The 18,581-nt window shown below is 34.4% G+C and overlaps 1 protein-coding gene across 3 annotated transcripts in view; it reads left to right on the top strand.

Annotated features, from left to right (window-relative positions):
- The window catches only part of LOC117182365 (UDP-N-acetylglucosamine--dolichyl-phosphate N-acetylglucosaminephosphotransferase), a 174,950-nt gene that overhangs the window by 142,733 nt on the left and 13,636 nt on the right, over positions 1-18,581 (top strand). For 2 of the 3 annotated variants that reach the window (XM_033375561.1, XM_033375560.1), the window contains exon 7: positions 15,876-15,970. In XM_033375561.1, the coding sequence (XP_033231452.1) occupies positions 15,876-15,941 (66 nt within the window). In that variant the 3' untranslated portion in view covers positions 15,942-15,970. Of the gene's footprint in view, positions 1-6,942; positions 7,106-15,875; positions 15,971-18,581 lie in introns of those variants that run through there. The other variant, XM_033375562.1, reaches the window with a different exon arrangement.

Here is an 18,581-nt window from a genome sequence, read left to right as displayed (position 1 = left end):
TAATAATATATAATATTATAATTTATAATATAATTTATCTCGGTGGGAAAAAATATCGGAAACACGATGTTTTATTTTTTGAAGTAATTTTTGGAATAAGTCGATATAATATCATTACAGTGTAATGAATGAAACATTGAGTACTGAATATTAAGTGAAAATATTGAAAAAGGATAAGAAAGTCTTTTTGGAAATTGTCTGAAAAATATAATAATGCAAATTGATTTACTACATAATGGTAACGATGATACGAAAAATTTCACCCTGAAAAACATTAATAACAAGAAAATCATAGGGTAAGTGAATTTGTGTGAACAGGAATTAAAATAACTGAAATAATTTTTTATGCTAAAATTCATAAGCTTATTACTTATTTTCAGAAAATGCACTTCCACTGAAACAGTCTATTCGTGTTTTACCCTGACATGGTGCTTTTATTGAGAGAAAATACTTACGTTCTAATTATGAAAAATACTGGATGAGCAAATAATTTTAATCATTTTTCGAATAAAAAGCTTATCCAATATCATCAGGTTTCCATACGTATCATACATTTATTTAAAAAGAATTGATAAATAATAGTAAAGAAAACAATATTGCAATTAAGTTTGTGGTATTTTTTTTCAGTGCAATTATACTTATTAGAACAAGCTAATAATTATTTTCGGGAATTATTTGATATTTCCTAGTCATTATATTTTAAAGTTGTATTTATATTTCAAATTTTGAATTTTTCGGCGTCGAACCTCTTGAAGTGACGGCAAGCAACAGTGCTTGGTGGGTTTTTTCAAATATCATGGCCAATACGTTTATGTCTAGTGATGCATAACGAGCATTTAACATTTTTTCCAAGATCTTGTCAGATTAAATTAAAACCTCGAACACCGCACTCAACACACCAAGACGAACGATGACGCAGTCGAGATGATCTTCTCCTCTCGATCGAATTTTTTTGCTAACAATTCTTGATCTCCATTATATTACAGTTCCATCTAATCATATTTCAAGCAAATCTCGATTCTGCCCAAAAATGATCGACATGCATCTTTAGCCATGTCTGAAACCTTTAGATTTCAAATTTTTTTCGCACCACGTCTGTTTTCGGTATCAAACACCTCCAGTCGTGTCGGGCTCGTAAATATAAGCTGGAACGCAACGTAGAAATATTTATATTAATTATAGTTGACGATTTCAACACGATTTGAAAGATTCGATGCAGAAAACGGACGTAATTAAAAAAGAAAAGTTCCACACCGAAGTTTTAGGGTGGCGTCCATAGTTGCAGAATTGCGTTGCGTTTTACGTAATGCGTCATTTCAGACATTTCAGCCAATAATATTCTCCTAGTTATTCACAGAAGCACTATCATTGGCTGGAATGTCTAGTAATTTGAAACACTACGCAAAACGCAATGCAATTCTGCAATCATGAGACGCTACCCTCAGGCATGACAATGTTGGCATTATGATACGCAAATATTAGCTACCATGTGTTGATAGTAGTGATCACTTCAAGAGGTTCAGCGCTAAAACTTTCGATATTTGAAATATAGTTCATAGGTGAAAAGTAAACTTTAATGTGAAACTGAAATAGTTGAACAAGTTATCACAAACCTAATTTCAATGTTGATTAGTATATAAATATACTATTATTGATCAATTCTCTCTAAATGAATGTGAGATGTATGGAAATCTAATGATAATTGCTATTCCATTCCGAAATCATTATATCACTAAGATATAACAAAAATAATTCCGGAAATTGCTTTTCTGCTAAGAAATGAACAATTTAATAAGTGACTAAACTGTTCACTAGAAGTACGCGTCGGTGTTGCAAAATTTTGTTATATTAATTTCGCATTCTCGTACAAACATATGTACGAAGAAGCTAAGCCAGTAAGCGAAGCTACTATCTTCTAAACCGAAATCTATGGCTATGTAAGTTGTACGTCATCCTACATACGCGTGTACATTTTTTTATATTTTGTGAATCAGGTGAACTCAAAGTTACGTTTGCTTATTTTGTTTATAAATCATATTATCATTTATTTTATATCGTAGAGGTAAATAAAAATGTACATATGTACATTATTGTTATAGACAAAAAAACTAATTTGTTTTGCTAGTAAGGTAAACGTCCCAATTACTGCGTCACAATTACTGGGATGTTTACCTTACTAGCAAAACAAATTATTTTTTTTATCTATAACAATAATGTACTGTGATCTAATGCAAGAAAAAAAGTTGCCGTTTGAAAATTAAAAGAAACACATTTTAAAAAAATACACCATCCCCACTCTACGACAGTTTGCATAACTCGCGCTCCAATTGGTGGGAGCTTTTTCAAGATACTCATATCAGTCATTTACGGGAGCCTTGAGGCTTGGGTGATTTGTCACGAATTCGTAATTTTTTTATCTATTTCGCGTTTAAAATTTACTTAAATTAAAAAGAAACATCTTGCCAGGTCTGCCGGAATTATAACTTCACTTTATTATGAGTTAACACTTGTCAGACTGATGGTAAGTAGTGAATAATGATTGGACCAACTCGAAGCGATATGTTACCATAACTGAGAAATTACCATAAATTAAATTTTTTGTATATAAAATTTTTAATAAAAAAATATTTGGATTTTACATTCTTTTTCGTAAATTTTTGGATTTCATTGGAAAAGCTTTGGATACATATATTTACAACAAAATTTTTTAAATGTATGAACTTATTAGTAAATTCCAATTTCTGATACTTTAAAATTTCTGAAAATGTTGTATTTTCTGTTTCTCAGTTCGAACGTTCGAAAGTTGGCAGTTGTCAACATGGTAAAGTTTACCGTACTTGACATCGGCTTATATGTGGGTCGTTTGTGGTTCGCCAACAACTCCTCTTCGATTCGTCTCTGGCGCATGCAGCAATCTTCACACTCGTATGGAACTGTCCTCTCGCACTTGTAACCCAATTTACTCTTAGTCGCTTATAACATACGACCAGCTCAAACGAGAGCACTTGGATTCACCTATTTTATGTTTAATTTTATTTCACTTATGTTTACCGAAAGGTTATGAACCCATGATAGCAGGAATAAAAAAATTAATTGTTATAATGATTTGGAAGAAAAATATGAGTCCGTCACATACCAACACCAGGCAAGCTAACCCGCGACAAGGCTTTCAATAGCAAATACCCCATGGCACCAGCTCCTACAAAAATTAGTCATGTCTTACCACTCGCTTTAGGCTTCCCTGAGAATCTCTTTCAAAAAAAACCCTCAGATCGTCCTCCCAACAGCCAAGCCTAAGATCTCTTGACTTCAGGTCACTTGCGCTGAATTCCTAAAGTATAGAACCCACTTCGAGCTTAGGCTTAATCGGGTAGTCGTTCCCACAGGGTGGCAGTTTCTCACGGGGTGGAAATTTTAGGCATCACACGCCGAAGTTAAAAAAGCTAAGTAGTTGCCTTGCAACTTTGAGCAATACTACAGAACGTACGTCTGAAGAACGAACGAGCAGTGAAAGCTCAATATATTCTCAATGCGGAAGCATTAAAAAGAAAAAAAGAAAGCAAAGATGAGAGAAAAGAAAGACAAAATCTGCAAAGCTATTCATCCAGTGGAAATAATTTCAAATATTTTTTCAGACGTAAGCGCAGAATTCTGTATCTTCTTGTTGACTACTCACAATTCAAGCTTGTGTTGAGTGCAAAAAGTGAAATGCAGTAAATGGGTAAAATAATACCTACGTAATGGAAATTCTAGACTACTTAGCGCTGTTTAACGCCCTGAAATTATGCCCCAAACTGCCATCCTGTGGGAAAACTTGCCCGAAGTTTCCAGGCAGATACTTAGCGTTTTTTCAACATCTGAGAGCGATGCCCAAAATTGTTTCCCCATGGGAAGCCTTGTCAGAAGTTTCCAGACAGCGACATAGTGGTTTTTGCTTCATAAAGTGATGCCTGAAACTGTCACTTCGTGGAAGAACTTGTCTGAAGTCTTTAGACAGCTACTAAGCGTTGTTCAATTTTTAGGAGTGAAGCCCAAACATGTCGCCGCTTAGTAGATATTCTCGAGGTTGCCAAGTTGATACTTATCGGTTTTTAAGGTTAGGGAGTGATGCCCAAAACTGCCACCAATATTAGAGTTTCAATTCCTCTATTTATTTTTGAATCCACAAGTGTTATGTTCGGTAAGGAAATGGGCCAGTTTGCTGATATGGAGTTACCTATAGTGGTATATAATCGGATAAAATTCAGACATTTGAGGCCCAGGAGGAAACCTCTAGGTTAAAAAATCAGTCATCGAGTCACTTTGAATTCTAAACTTCGATCAACCGCTTCTAGAGAAACGCGAGTGCCAAAAGCGCACGTATAATATATATTTTTTAACATCAAATTTACCCATTTCCACGAACAACTTAATTTGAAATTCTTATTGTATAACTCATTGTAGATTATTATTTACTTCCATTCTTATCATATTTTCCCTCTTTTTCGAAAAAATAAATGTTATTTTCTATATTTGCAACAAGGATTATAATCTAATTACGATTATTACGTAATCTGTCTAGTCCTGTAGTCTAAAATTTCATATAGGTGATGTAAAGTAAGAAAGGTTTTGTTTATATATTTAGGGTTACGACTAAACGATTGAAAGCGCAGAAATTTGTGTCCACGAATACACAGTCACATCATGAAGCCACATCATTTCTCTATGAGCCTCTGCTCGAAAGTAAGTGTAAGGAAAATCAAGATAATTTCAACGTAAAATATCTTCTAGAAAATAATCAGAATCCGAAACTTGCATCAATTCTTTCCAAGAAAATTTACAACAATTCTTTGCTAATACAAAAAAATAACCTTTCTGTAACGCATCATAATCTTAGCAAGTATATTCTTGTAATGGCGAGTTCAACAGTTGCATATTTTCCGAGGAAGAGCATCATTACTCTGTAAATGATATTGATAATGGAGGCAAAAGGAACACTATCTTGTCTCTGATTGCTCAAAAATCTACGTGGATGATAATCGCTTCGTAACAACAAACTAAAGAATTACGAGCTACCTAAATTAACGCCCGCGAAGATATTTTAAACCAATTCAAGAATGCTGATGAAAGTGGTGATGGTGTTAATTTTACGAGAAAAGTTCCCGCTATCAAAATGCGAAACGAAGATGCACTTCAATTACAACATATGTTCCAGGAAGATACATCAAGATCTATTAAAAAAACTAAGAATGAAGAAAGATGCTCCTCCATTGCGACCTTTACATGTTAATATCAAAGCAAGTTTCCACAAGTTACGAAAGAAAGAATCTTGCATTAGTGCAAAAGAGAAGGTATACGATTTCCTAATACAATAGAATTCAAAGACTTGCGATGTACAGCAAACTGCAGCAGCTATAGTAATGTGCATCATTAAGTCGCCAGCCCTATGGACAGCAATCGAAGTAGATTCTTATTTGGTACTTGTCGATTAGATGTACATAGAAAGTATAAGGTCACGACTGCCGACACATAGGAGTGAAGAAAATTCTTCGTACCTTACTGATTCGGAAATGATAGAGACATTACTGTCGGTTCGAACAAACGCCACATAGAGATAGGGGATGGTGGTGTAAGGGAATCTTTATGAAAAAAGACTTGACTTTCTCAAGCTAAGTCGTCGATTGTGTGAATTTTTTAGTGAAGGGAGATACGAAATATGTACCAACCATGAATGGATCATCGATTGCTATCTACAAGAATAAGTAAAAGTATGCTGAGAAAAAGAACACAAACCTAATTGCAGTATTGTTTACTTTACTATTATTGATCAATTTTCTCTAAATAAATGTATGATCACTATGGAAATCTTATGATAATGTATAAAGATAAATGGCATAAAATTAGATACGAGTTGAAACTGCGAGTAGACTGGTGCAGTTGAAATGTATATTCTGAAAATGAGTGATAAGCTTATGAATTTTCGTAAAAAAATATTTCTATTGTTTTAATTTCTGTTCACACAATTCCATCTACTCTTGAAGTGGTTATTTTTATTCCTTCCACTTCTGTGCATGAGAACGACAACTTCAAACAATTATGAAAGGAACTTCGGGATGTAAAAATTCTTGATTTAACGTCTGGGAAACAACAAATTAGCATTTGTAAGCCAGAAAACCGATTTTCATCATTGTCCTTTCTTAATTATTATCAGTCACAAGACTTAAAGGTTTTATAAAGCAAGTTTGTATTCTGTCAAAAAAATAGCTCAAAATTTTCTAAATTATTTTTGCACTTAATTTCCAAAAAGAGTTTCTTATCTTTTTTCACTCTTTTCACTCAATTCTTATTATCGAATATTTCATTCATTACACTTTAATATTATTATAGCGACTTATTAGAAAAATTGCTGCACAAAACAAAACATTATGTTTCCAATATTTTTCACACCGAGAAATATATTTCACAGGTGACTCATAAACCAAAAATAAAATATTTACGCCTGTAGGATAATTAAATTATAAATAGCCTGGTAACTAATATAACATTTAGAGAATACATTACTGTAACTTTCGTCGGTATTTTTATATCTTGCTAATAAGTGACAGTCTATCTAAAGATTTCTCAACAATATATTGTTATAATATTGAATACCAGGAAAGTCATTTTCTGAATTATTTCTGTTATACTTAGTCGTACAATAATTTAGAAATGAAATTTCAATTATAACCAGATTTCCATACTTGCCATACAATCAGTTGGATAGAAATGATAAATAATACTATACTAAATAATACTGAAATTATAACTTTGTGATACTTTTATCATTATAATCGTACTTACTAGAGACAGCTGATTAGTAATTTCGGGAATTATATTTCAAATTTCGAAATTTTTAGAGTTTCTCTGTGGAGATTTGTGTTACGTTACGCCAGATATTATATGTCATAATATATTTTTGTGCAGTGTTTGTTGGGAAAACAAGATTTCTTAATGAGAACACAATAGTGTCTTGTTGCATCCTTTACTACCGCCATAGTTCTGGCCAGCATTTTCAATCAAGACAAGTTCCAAAAGATCCTGAGTTTAAATAACTATCGATAGAGAGTATTAATTGCGATGATTGGATACCTCACTTGAAATCTGCTGTTTGTGAGGTAAGATTTGAATGTTCATTTTAACAAGATTCATAAATTATATTGATGAAGCTTTTCAATTGGACACAAGTTATCGATCGTGAAGCGCGAGTTTCGTAATGAGAATGTAATCCTCAAAGCCGTAGGTACTTTGAGAACCTTCTTTAAAAATAAAGCGAAAAAAAAATCCATTACAATTTGTGGCTGTAATTCCTCAGAAGTTTAAATCACAGTTTTTGATTTAATTTATAGTATTTACGATACTTGAAAAAAAATCTAGGTAAAGTGTACGCATTAAACGTACGAAAACGTGCGCGAAGCACGATAGCGTACCCGCGCGCCGTAGACGCGTTCAAACTTTGCGCGAAGCGCCGCGCGCGCAAATGTTTTTAAAATTATATTTATTAACTATTGAATAAGTGTCTAAAAATTAACTTTGACTTGAAAGCCGCGCCAATTTCAAAACACTCGATTTCGCCTTCGTGACACCAATCAGAAGTGGAGTAAACGGTAAACGATGCGTAGAAGTGTCGCAAGAAAACAAAGTTTCTTCAAAAATTGTTCCGCCTTTCTCTCTTTCTATTTCAATGCCGCAGTTGCATCAATGTATCCGCAGTTTCAAATTTCAAATTCATATTGAAAAATAAATTTCACCTTCTCAGCGGAAATCTCAACATTTCAGGGATTCTGAACGATGAATAGAAGAGAGTTCGATTAGCTGAATATTCTACAGCTAGACAGATTATAAAAGAACTAGAGGAAGTTTATTATTTTTCCGAAGAAAATAACATAGAAAAAGAAATAGAAGACATCTACGTAAGCTGTCAAGTTAACGAAACGAAAGTGTTAATTAAATTATATAAATGGGAAAATGGCTGTGAATATATTCATTTGAGAAAAAACACCATGAAGTATTGTAGCAAAATCATGAAAAGAAATAAGCGCATTCCTTATACCATAAGATTTGCCCCATAAATAATTATTATAATATGTTTAATTAAAATATTAAGTCACGTAAAATTTTATTAAAGAATTTCTGTAAGTTATATCATAAAATAATTATGATATGAAAAGAAGAAATAAATGAAGCAAAACAAGAATAAGGACCAGGATTTGGAGGTTGTTGTCTTCTTATATCTACTTTTCATAACACATTTACAAAATAAAGAACTAAATAAACAAAAAAATAATGAAAACAAAGGGAAGAGAATTTGGTAATTCACTTTCTTATTTCCTTCCTCTCCAAAGGAATTCAAAACGTCATATAAGATAATCATTATAAATCTTATTAACATTATTCTAAATCTGCAGCTTCAATTCAACTTCAAGGTTTGCCAAATGACAATGAATTTTATTCTTCTTATTTTTTAATCATCCCATGAAGCTCTACGCAATACTAAGTCCAACCTTTTTAAAGAAAAATTCAGGAATATTTCATGAGTAGCTGCAATCTATATGATATCAATCAAAGAAGATTGCTGCGAGGAAGTGAAATTAAACACCCTGATCACCAAACTCAAAAGAATTAAAGCTGAAAACAAGCATTTAAAGAGGATACTCTCCGAGATACAATACTACAAGCTGGAAACCAATTATCAACCCAGGACAGCATAAACGACTTATTATACTTCAATTGTACTTGACAATGGACCGCGCATGTAGAAGCGAAACTTAACACTCTCCTGAAATTTAAAAATATAGTGATAAACGCCCGAGAAAATAAAGTGCATCCAGTACTAGGAAAGAACAACGAATTACAGAAAATTATGGTAGAAATACATCGTAAAGTAGATGAATATGATTTCTCACTCTCTAATACACATATTAAATCTAAAAATTTACACCTGATTGGAAAAGCTGCCATTTCTTACCACTCTAAAATATTAATAATGCCTATGGATATCCATCTTTTATAAAGAGCCGGTTATGAACTATATGACATACATCCATATCCGGTGTACCAAAAATTAATTGAAAATATAACTGAGGCTATATATATTACCTGAGGAACCATACACTATTTTTCAAGCAAATCAATCCATATATTTAAATTCAAGCAGACTTTTCTGTGAAATTATAATGTTATTTAAACCATTCATTTGAATGTTCCAGAAATTTGACTTAAGAATTACTCTAAGAAAAGTACAATTTTGGACACAAATACCTTCTCTCCGGACTTGGTTATACTTAACAAAAGTACCTAAACTACTCACTGTTAATCACCCAAATAAGAAAGCTGAAAGAAGTGGAATGATGGTAGTGGGGGCTAAAGCGCAGGCTTTGGACCCACTCCATCGACCTGTGGGTTCGATTCCCGCCTCGCACTCCGGAAGATCCTCGGCGGTCCATGCGGTGAACACTAGCCTAACAAGGGAGTTGTACATCTCCGGAGTGTCATGGGACTGGTACCTCTAGAGAAAAAGGTTCTCCAAGTACCTTAAGCTGTTGCTCTTGGTGGTTCGGAAGCCACCTTAAACTGTAGGTCCCCCTCCCACCACCAAGTAAGTGTGTGAGGTGTGTCTTAAGGAATAGGGAAGAAGGTTAAAAAATATGTAAACCCTTAGGGAACACATTACAAGCTGCCATCCCAGAAAACTGAAAGAGAATATATCTCTGGTTCCGGATACTTCAAATAGGAACTGTATGCATTGCAAGAACAAAAAAAAACAATGCTAACCGTAATAGCAATAAAAAAAAATAAAGAAGAATACGTCTATAGCCCAAATTTTTTTTAAATGTGAATAATATGTCTTTCCTCATATCTCATTTCCCAAAATCCATATCAATTCAAGATCAGAAGTTGCAAATACAACCAGACAGACGCTAAACAGAATTTCAAAATGGGAAATCAATAATACTTAAAACAACGATAACACATAAATAAAATTTGTTTCCTCGTTACTAGACCTCACAACATGCCGCAGCGTGAAGAATGAATCAACACCGTAGGTGGGAGCACCGGTAATCGGCATCCCAGTAGCGTAGAAAACTACGTACTTCATCTTTTCATGTATGACGATGTAAGAATTTTAGGAGGGAGGGCAGACGTGACGTCACCTAGGATAGCCTGCTGAGAAGAAACGGAATATCAACTCATACAAACCTTAGAGCACTAACATTTATGTTTTAGATTACCAAAATGTAGATAAAGTAAGTTTATATGAATATTCTGAATTATATTATCAAATTTAAAAATTCTTCAAATAAGATAATTCAGGGTATGCATTAATATAAAAATTGGACCGAAACCAAATATACATGTAAGCAAAATCATAAAAATACTGTTGTGGAGGTTGCTTATATGTCATAAACACTGGGATATAGGTCGGTATGACAGGTCTTGCGAAAGGCTCATTGTATTAATATTTTCACACTATTACCTTTCACTTATTTCTGGTTCTTTTTTACGCACTAGTTTAAAACTCACACCAAAAGATCAAAAAAAGAAAACTGATGGAAATAGAAAAAGTGAGATTTTCAACTTGCTATAATTTATTATTTTAATATTAAAAATAACATCAATAATCTTAACAGAAACAAAATAAAAATACATGTATTGCATACGTCGGGGAGCAACCCAGTGATCTCGTTCGCATAAGTCCAGAAATTAATGATTGACCCACGAATCCTTTTAGCCTCCCAATATTAATTATGGAGGTGCGATCAAATTATAAAACTTCAAAGTTTTAAACAAATTGGTGGTCTAATGATCAATTCATGAGATTCTTCATTTCGTTGAATGGACTAGCTTGTTTATTCCTAAACATAACGATTACATTTAAAAAAATAGGATAACGCAATCAAACGATGTCTCTCACGAAAATTCTTTAAATATTTTTTGTGAAGTAACTACCGACAGTCGGTAACTCGTCTATTTTTGTCACTGAATAAAACTATTTACGCGGGATTCTCATGCAATTTAAATTTGAATATATTTTTTTATGGCACATGAATGATTTCAGTCCTTTTCGAAGCCTATGGAACGTGGACTAAAGCACTACCTCTTACGCCCTAGGGACTGGAAAGTGACGTCAGAGACGAACAATGAAAATTATACATCTATGATCAAATTATCGGAAATTTTCGAAAATTTTTAGGAAATTTTAAACTGAATTTCAGGTCATTTATCATAAGTTACCATAAGACACCTATGATATAAGCGAAAATTTTCATGAACTGGATATTTGCTGAAATTCCTATAAATAAATTTTTGCTAATTTATGGTAAATTACCAAATTTACGTGTAAAATTACCACAAAGGACTGAAAATGTCTATCAATTTCCGTCAATTTATAGATATTCTTAAATTGACTTGTGGGTAATTTATGGTTAGGGAAAGCGATTGTTTGATTGAAATTTTTATAATTTGGGAATGAGTTAACATACATTTCATGCTTCTTTATTCACAATATAACATCTAGTGAAATCGTGACTGTATTTCGTGAAATGTCTGAAATCATCCATTTTTTATAAAAAATATCGTATGCGCCAGTAGAGAGAGAGAGGCACTTTCTCGTCTTGTGTACGCTTTTTTAGTACTTGTCTTCCCCTCTGCTCCCCGTGGGTGCATAATATACTATATAATGATTTTTACATTAATGAATCATGGTAAATGGCATTCGATCCAAAATGAGAAAAAAACGAATAACTACCAGGCCGTACAACGATAATTAGTCTAGTGATTTTTTTTGTGAGGGAAGTTCCGCCTTTTATTTTTTGCACTTATTATCTTTTTAGCGGAAACTTCGCCCATTCAAATTCTTACATATCACTGAATCATCATGTTTATTGTGATGATAATAATTATAAATTTGTATGACCTCATGTAATAAATAAAAAAATTACTACTGATAATATGTCAACCTAGTCGGGTATTTAATTTCAAACATATGTGTTTATATATTCGTATAAAATAACCTCAATGAATCGTTTTTGTTTATGTATCGTAAAATGATTTTACACTTAAAAGAAAAAAAAATTACGGTTTGAAAGACGTATTTGTGATTTGAAAACATTAAAATTGAGAAAATTAAAAAAGTGGTGATCTCTGCAATGTTCATGCAATAAAGATTAAATTAAACGGAAGTTCGTGAAACGTTGCATGAATATATAATTTTGAGGGAAAACAATCGGCTCTATATTGCAATATCATATTGAAGTTGACCTAGAAATCCTTTTAAAATATGTGTTAACGTACAATCTGTGTATAATTTGTGACATCACAATGTATTATTATCAAAAAATATCCAGAGCCCCCCCTCCCCACCCGAAATTCACTCCAACTTGGTTCAAATCTCTTTTTTCGAATTTTTATTTTTTACATTCTCATCAGAGAATGTACTAGATTTGTGTAAAATTGGACCCCCCCCCCCTCTAGCTTTTGTCAAATGCCAACGTTTTGAGACCCCCTGAATCCGAAAAACAGGTTTTTACGAATTTGTCTGTCTGTATGTCTGCCTGTCTGTTTGTCTTAATCTATTAAATTGGCATTTGGTACGCTCTTTCAGTGTCCTACACTAAAGGTCAAGTTTGTTAGCCAGCCATTCCAGTTTTAGGTTCCCCCGGCTTTTTCCCTAGATTAATCAATATTTTGTCTTCAAAATCTGAGGAATGATAGCGAAGATGCGAACGGAAGTCCCTACAAACTTTTTTTTGTGGGTTAATTCCTAAAAATTTTGATTTTTCTAAAAACGTGTTTATATATTTCGAGGTTATGTGTGTTACAATTCTCTCCCATAATTATTACAGAGTGCTTACCAACAGCATCGGTACGACAGAGAACTACATTATCGGAATGACAGAATGCTAAAAAATTACCCTAACCTCAAAATAATGCACACGTATAAAATTTTTATTTAGCACAATAAATTTTTTTTGGTTATTATCCATAAAAAAAGAGTCCAGGGACGTTCGTTATGATATTTTATAGCATCTCCGAATTCAGTTTTCAAACATTTTCATTTTTCTGGAAAAAAGCCGGGGGAACTGTACCCGATTGACCACACGACAAAGTATCACATGCCCTCAATATTATTTTTCGATGAGTAATCTAGTCAAATCACCTTAACTTTATGTCTTCGGGCTCCTTGAATCTGAATCCAGTGTTAGTTAAAAACCATACTTAGTCACTTTTCATCCCTAACCCTGATTTTCTAAGATTAGACGTTGGACAACCATATTGTACCACTCTGCGTTTTATAGGGTTGAAACTGTCATTATGCTAAGTACACAATGGCCGTATTATTTTTGTTTGTTTTTCGTTTAAAATTTTTTTGTTTGTCTAATTCAGTATTTTACAGTCATTAATAGCTTTCTATAACCTGAACATTTATATAGATTTAATTTTTGCATGTTACCAAAAATGAGTGTGCACCCTGAATGGTCTTCACTTGTGCAGCCTCAGCAAATCTCTTTTTAGGATGACGTGGAGTCTTCTTATGTTCTTTTTTCGCTGTAACTCTGCCGATAAAAACACACTGAAAAAAGCAATGAAACAGCACTGGTCAGTGCTGATTTAGTGGGGTTTCTGCAGCACTACCTGTACCGCTAGTTTTCTATACCTGAGTTCCCCTTCAAGTGTCCATTCAAATTTTTAAAATGCTATTTTCACCCGATAAATCTAGTCCTTGAGGTCTTTGAAAAGGTTTGTTAGTAGTGTGTAGTGTGTAGTGTGTTAGTAGTGAAAATCGGTGTAGCTATGCCTATGCGACTAGGCTACCCAATTGGACCAGCTGAAAGAAATTAAAAATCAAAAGTTAAAATTTCTAAAATTTTGAAATTATCTACGAGAAGGTTAGAAATGCCGAATCTACGGGCTTCTATTATTTCAGATATCTAACTCTTTCTTTTGGATGTTTAAAATTGCAATAAATATAAAGTATCTCGTAAATGAACTGAGATACGCCAAAACAGGCAATATTCTTGAACTCAACTTCAAAGGAGTATATTAGTATATAAGTTATAATTATAAATGTGTTTAATGAGGAAATTCATAAATTAAACAAAAAGGGTTAATCATTTGAAAAAAATTCTAAAAAGGTAGTCGGTGTGGTTGCGGGCAGGTACTGTAAATAACTCTGCCCGTACGGTACGTGACGAATAAATAAGGACCATTATATGACCGTCCCATCACTTCTCAGTGCCGTTTAAGTGCTGCAAATCAGCACAAACAGCCACTAAAACGGCCCTGATGGCCCACTGTCGTTCACCAGGGGGTTTTCAGTGCTTTTTCATCGGCCGGGAATAGTGAATCTTAAGATTTTAGCATTTTTTTGCCCAGTTGTACAGTGCCGTTGAATCCAGCATTCTGCATTTGGCTTAGCTTGAAGACTTGCACGAGTTGCTTCTCTTTTAAACGTAGCTGCAGTCCCATCGGGTGATCCCTTGCCATCAGCAGTTGCATAAAAGTGCCATTCGGCTTCGATACCGAAGTCATTCTTATAGTTTACAAGATTACACATTAGCATTAAGCGATACTCACCACGAGGAGGTTGGTTGGCCGGATTTCGAGTATCTTTAGTCCTAATTTTTTCAACAGTATTTTCTCTCATAGTAGCTCTTGTACGGTGAACTACATCTCGTAGACAACACCACAAATAAAAATCGGGTGGTGCAAGGTCAGGCGATCTTGACGGCCATTCAAAGGGGCCTCTTCTACTTATCCACTGACCTCGACAAATTTAATTCAGAAAATCTCTAATGATAATAGTGTAACGTGGAATCGCGCTATCCTGTTGTAGCCACATTCCTACTTGTGTGAGTGGGTCGATTTTTTAAAGTAAAATTTGAAGTTCCCCTCGCAGTAACTGTGAAGAACTATCTCTATCGACATTGCGATCAAAAAAATATAGACCTACTAAAGATCCATTAACGACATTCCACCAAGCAATTACACTTCACCGATATTGATGGTCAATCTCTTGCATTCAATGAGGATTTACCGGAGACTGCAGGTTGTGTCATTCTACTGATAGATGTACTCTGACTAAGCAGTGTCTTTCAATAAATTGAATTTGCTATACGGCTGCAAACATTAATCCCACATCATTTTATTTCTAAAAATAAGTCAAATAGTATATCAAATCGGAAGAATAACCTGAATCGTTATGAAGTTCTGGTTCATACCGAATTTTCAGAAAACTTTTTTCATGTTGTGTAAAATCCCGCACAACAATTTGATTACAATAACAATCAAGCAACTATTCATCCAGTCGTAATGTATTACAGAAATGACGAAGAAATAATATGCACTAGTCACGTTCTGATATCAGGTAGCACAACTCATGATGCTGCAGCGGTGCTTGTTAAGCAAGGAATTTTGATTCCTGAAATAAAACGGATGGTGTCAAATGTTAAAAAAATTAGTTATTATTAAATAAGTTAAGTTATAAGTAAGTTATAATTAAAATAACATTGGATTCGGATTCAGAGACTCCGAAAATATAATCTTAAGCTGATTTGACTACATTCATCATCGCAAAATAGTATTAATTCAACGATGTGAATTATTTTTTAAGGTTAGGAACGAATAATGACCAGATAGGATATTGCTTCTAGATAACTTACATTTTCTGCTCACTACTTTAACCATTATCAATATATATTACATATTATTATTATATAATTGTTATTTCAGAAGTTATTAGTTAGTTGACCAAAGTTGAACGGTGATACACAATTTAAATTTCTAAATTAAAGTCCAAGTTTTAAAAATTGTTTAATATTGTTATATTATTTTTTTAAATTGAAATATACATGTTTCAGATTATGTGGAGCGTAATAGCATTTGTGATAAGATATCCACTTGCTTCCTTATTTTACGACGTATGATTAAATCAGAAATTCGACCAGAACTTCAGGTAATGATTGTACCTTTTGTTTTCGAATAATTAAATGCCTAATCTTTCAGAACTCGTGGAGCATGTCGTTGTCTTCGACTTTTAGTATTCAGTGATCCTGAAAAGTATAAAAATATCGTTGTGACACCGCGCATACGGAAAATAATTGATCTAAAGGAAGCTACAAGATTTATAAAAAGATATATTTCGGGTTCCAATCGAGGGAAAATATTCGAGAAAAAATAGTTATTCTTTGGCAGGAAGAAATAAAAGGGGTCACTTTATTTGGTATTCTTTTAAGGAGATTTTTATATAAGGGGGAACACCACTGTGAAAGCGTGAAAATTAAGTGATTTTCATGTATTTTTTTGTAGATAGAAATAATTAGTTTAGGACCAGACAAATAATAATAATTTAGTTAACATATATTCAGCTATATTCACACAAATTTTTATCAAAAAATATTAAAAATTGCATTAGTTATATACATGAATGTAATGACGTAATAAAAAATGACCCCTCCTGGTGGCAACGATACGGCAGTGAAAAATCATCTGAAAGCAAAAAACCAAAAATTTTATTAATCTGTACAACAAAAGCTATCGTAGCACGTAGCGGTTTTCTCATTTTATTTATTTGAGAAAATGGCGCCGGTTTGAAAAATTTGTTTTTTTTTACCCCGTTTTTTTTAAAGGCCTTGAAAAAATATTAATTTTTAGAATTTTCAAAAATGGCTACGTACAACCTTAGCCAATATAAGTACAAAAATTTCATAAAAGAATTAAAATCGGTTTATTAGTTTTCGAGAAATCAATGCCACCGTGTCAAAAAAAGTCGTTTTGAGCAAACGCGTAAAGTTTTCATTGCATGTGAGATAGCGCTATTTGAAATAATATGTGAAATATTAATATTTAAATTAAACTGTCTCTTTCTGGGCCATATCATGGTTCATCTTCAGTATTTTCAGCATTGTTTTGACCTTTTTTTGTATATATTTTTTATATATTAGCCCTAGCTTCTCGTGGAACAACAATGACAACACCAAAAATAGTTGTAGTAAGTGCGGTTCAAAACAACAGAACGCGCAGGGCTCCCGAAAATGGGTCGGCCAACAATGCCGACCAATCTAGAGCTGGGGGAGCCAATGAAAATGGATGCAATGCGATGGATCGGCGGGATCTCGTGACCTTTGGGTGAACGGAGCAACTGAATCACGACTTGCTAGATTGCTACGATGCGAGTGTGGCCCGTGAACGGGGTTACATGGCACGGCTGCATGCTCTGTAGTGCGAGAAACACCCTGAGCTATCGTATTTTTCGCAGCAACTTCTGCGAAACCATGCTGAACTACTACGTAAAAGGGTCTATGTAAGCGGAACGCCTACTCTACCACAGCTATAACAAGCCGGCAACAAAGAAAGAGAGGCGACACTAAGACCAACCGCGGGCAGGCATCCAATAGATGAAGAGCGATGCTTTACGACCCGGAGAAACATTAACACCAAGGTTTCTCTCAAGCCTAAAGATCTGGCTGAAATGGATGATGAGCTTCGTGGACATTTTTCCGGTGAATCCGACCTCTGGGGTATCAATTATTGTGTGTATAATGCAGCGAGAGCTTTAGCCGATGCGAACCGTAAAACAAAACCAACGGCTGATCATAAGACCAAAAGACGAATGCATCGACTTGCCATAAAGATAGGCTGAGCAAGACAGTACGCGACTCGCATTCAATGTGTGATTGACTACATCACATCTGGCAGAAATTTTACCGCCAAGGTTCGAAAGTTCGCGCGCAAACTCCGGACCCGTTATCACACACTTAACAAGTCAAAGCTGCTGCCCATCAGGCAGCATATTGTTGAGAGAATACGGATACTATCTGACGCTGAGAGCAGTCTAGAGCGGAGTGAGAGATGGGTCAGAGAAAATCAACAGTTTCTCTCTGACCCATCTAGACTCTTCCAAGACCCTCCAGTTACTGTCGAACACCCACCCAAACCAGAAGAGGTCGAAGTATTTTGGAGAGAAGTCTACGAAGTTCAGCATAGAATGTACGAAGACTCAGAAAATATAAATAGCTTCAAGGAGTTATGTGTTGCCTTCATAACAACTGATAAAGAATGCCCACCCATCACTACTGAGGAGGTGAAAAAAGTATTAAGAGGGATGAAGAACTCTTCCGCACCGGGACCAGATTGTATCAAAACCTTCTGGTGGAAGAAGTTTTCTTCAACCCATCAGCATTTGGCCCGTATTTTCACCTCATATTTCAAGTCGGAAGAGCCGATTCCAGAGTGGTTGGTGGAAGGGCGCACAATACTCCTGCCGAAAATAGGCAACTTAGCTGACCCAAAGAACTGCAGGCTAATAACTTGTCTGAACACGCTTTATAAGATATTCACAGCTATCCTAAATGATAGGATTGTTCGGGCAATTGAACCTGTGTGGCAAGAGATGTATGAACAACGAGGCTCAAAGAAAGGCGTTGCCGGATGTCGGGAGAACCTGCTCATCGATAGATGTGTCAGCAAAGATGCAGCATTCTACCAGCGTGACTTATCGATGGCCTGGATTGATTATCGGAAAGCTTTCGATTCTACATCCCATAGACTTATCATCTGTCTTTTGG

The sequence above is a fragment of the Belonocnema kinseyi genome, chromosome 10, assembly GCF_010883055.1.
Source record: "Belonocnema kinseyi isolate 2016_QV_RU_SX_M_011 chromosome 10, B_treatae_v1, whole genome shotgun sequence".
Taxonomy (NCBI): domain Eukaryota; kingdom Metazoa; phylum Arthropoda; class Insecta; order Hymenoptera; family Cynipidae; genus Belonocnema; species Belonocnema kinseyi.
The sequence above is the reverse complement of the archived record's forward strand: the minus strand, read 5'-3'. Positions and strand labels throughout refer to the sequence as shown.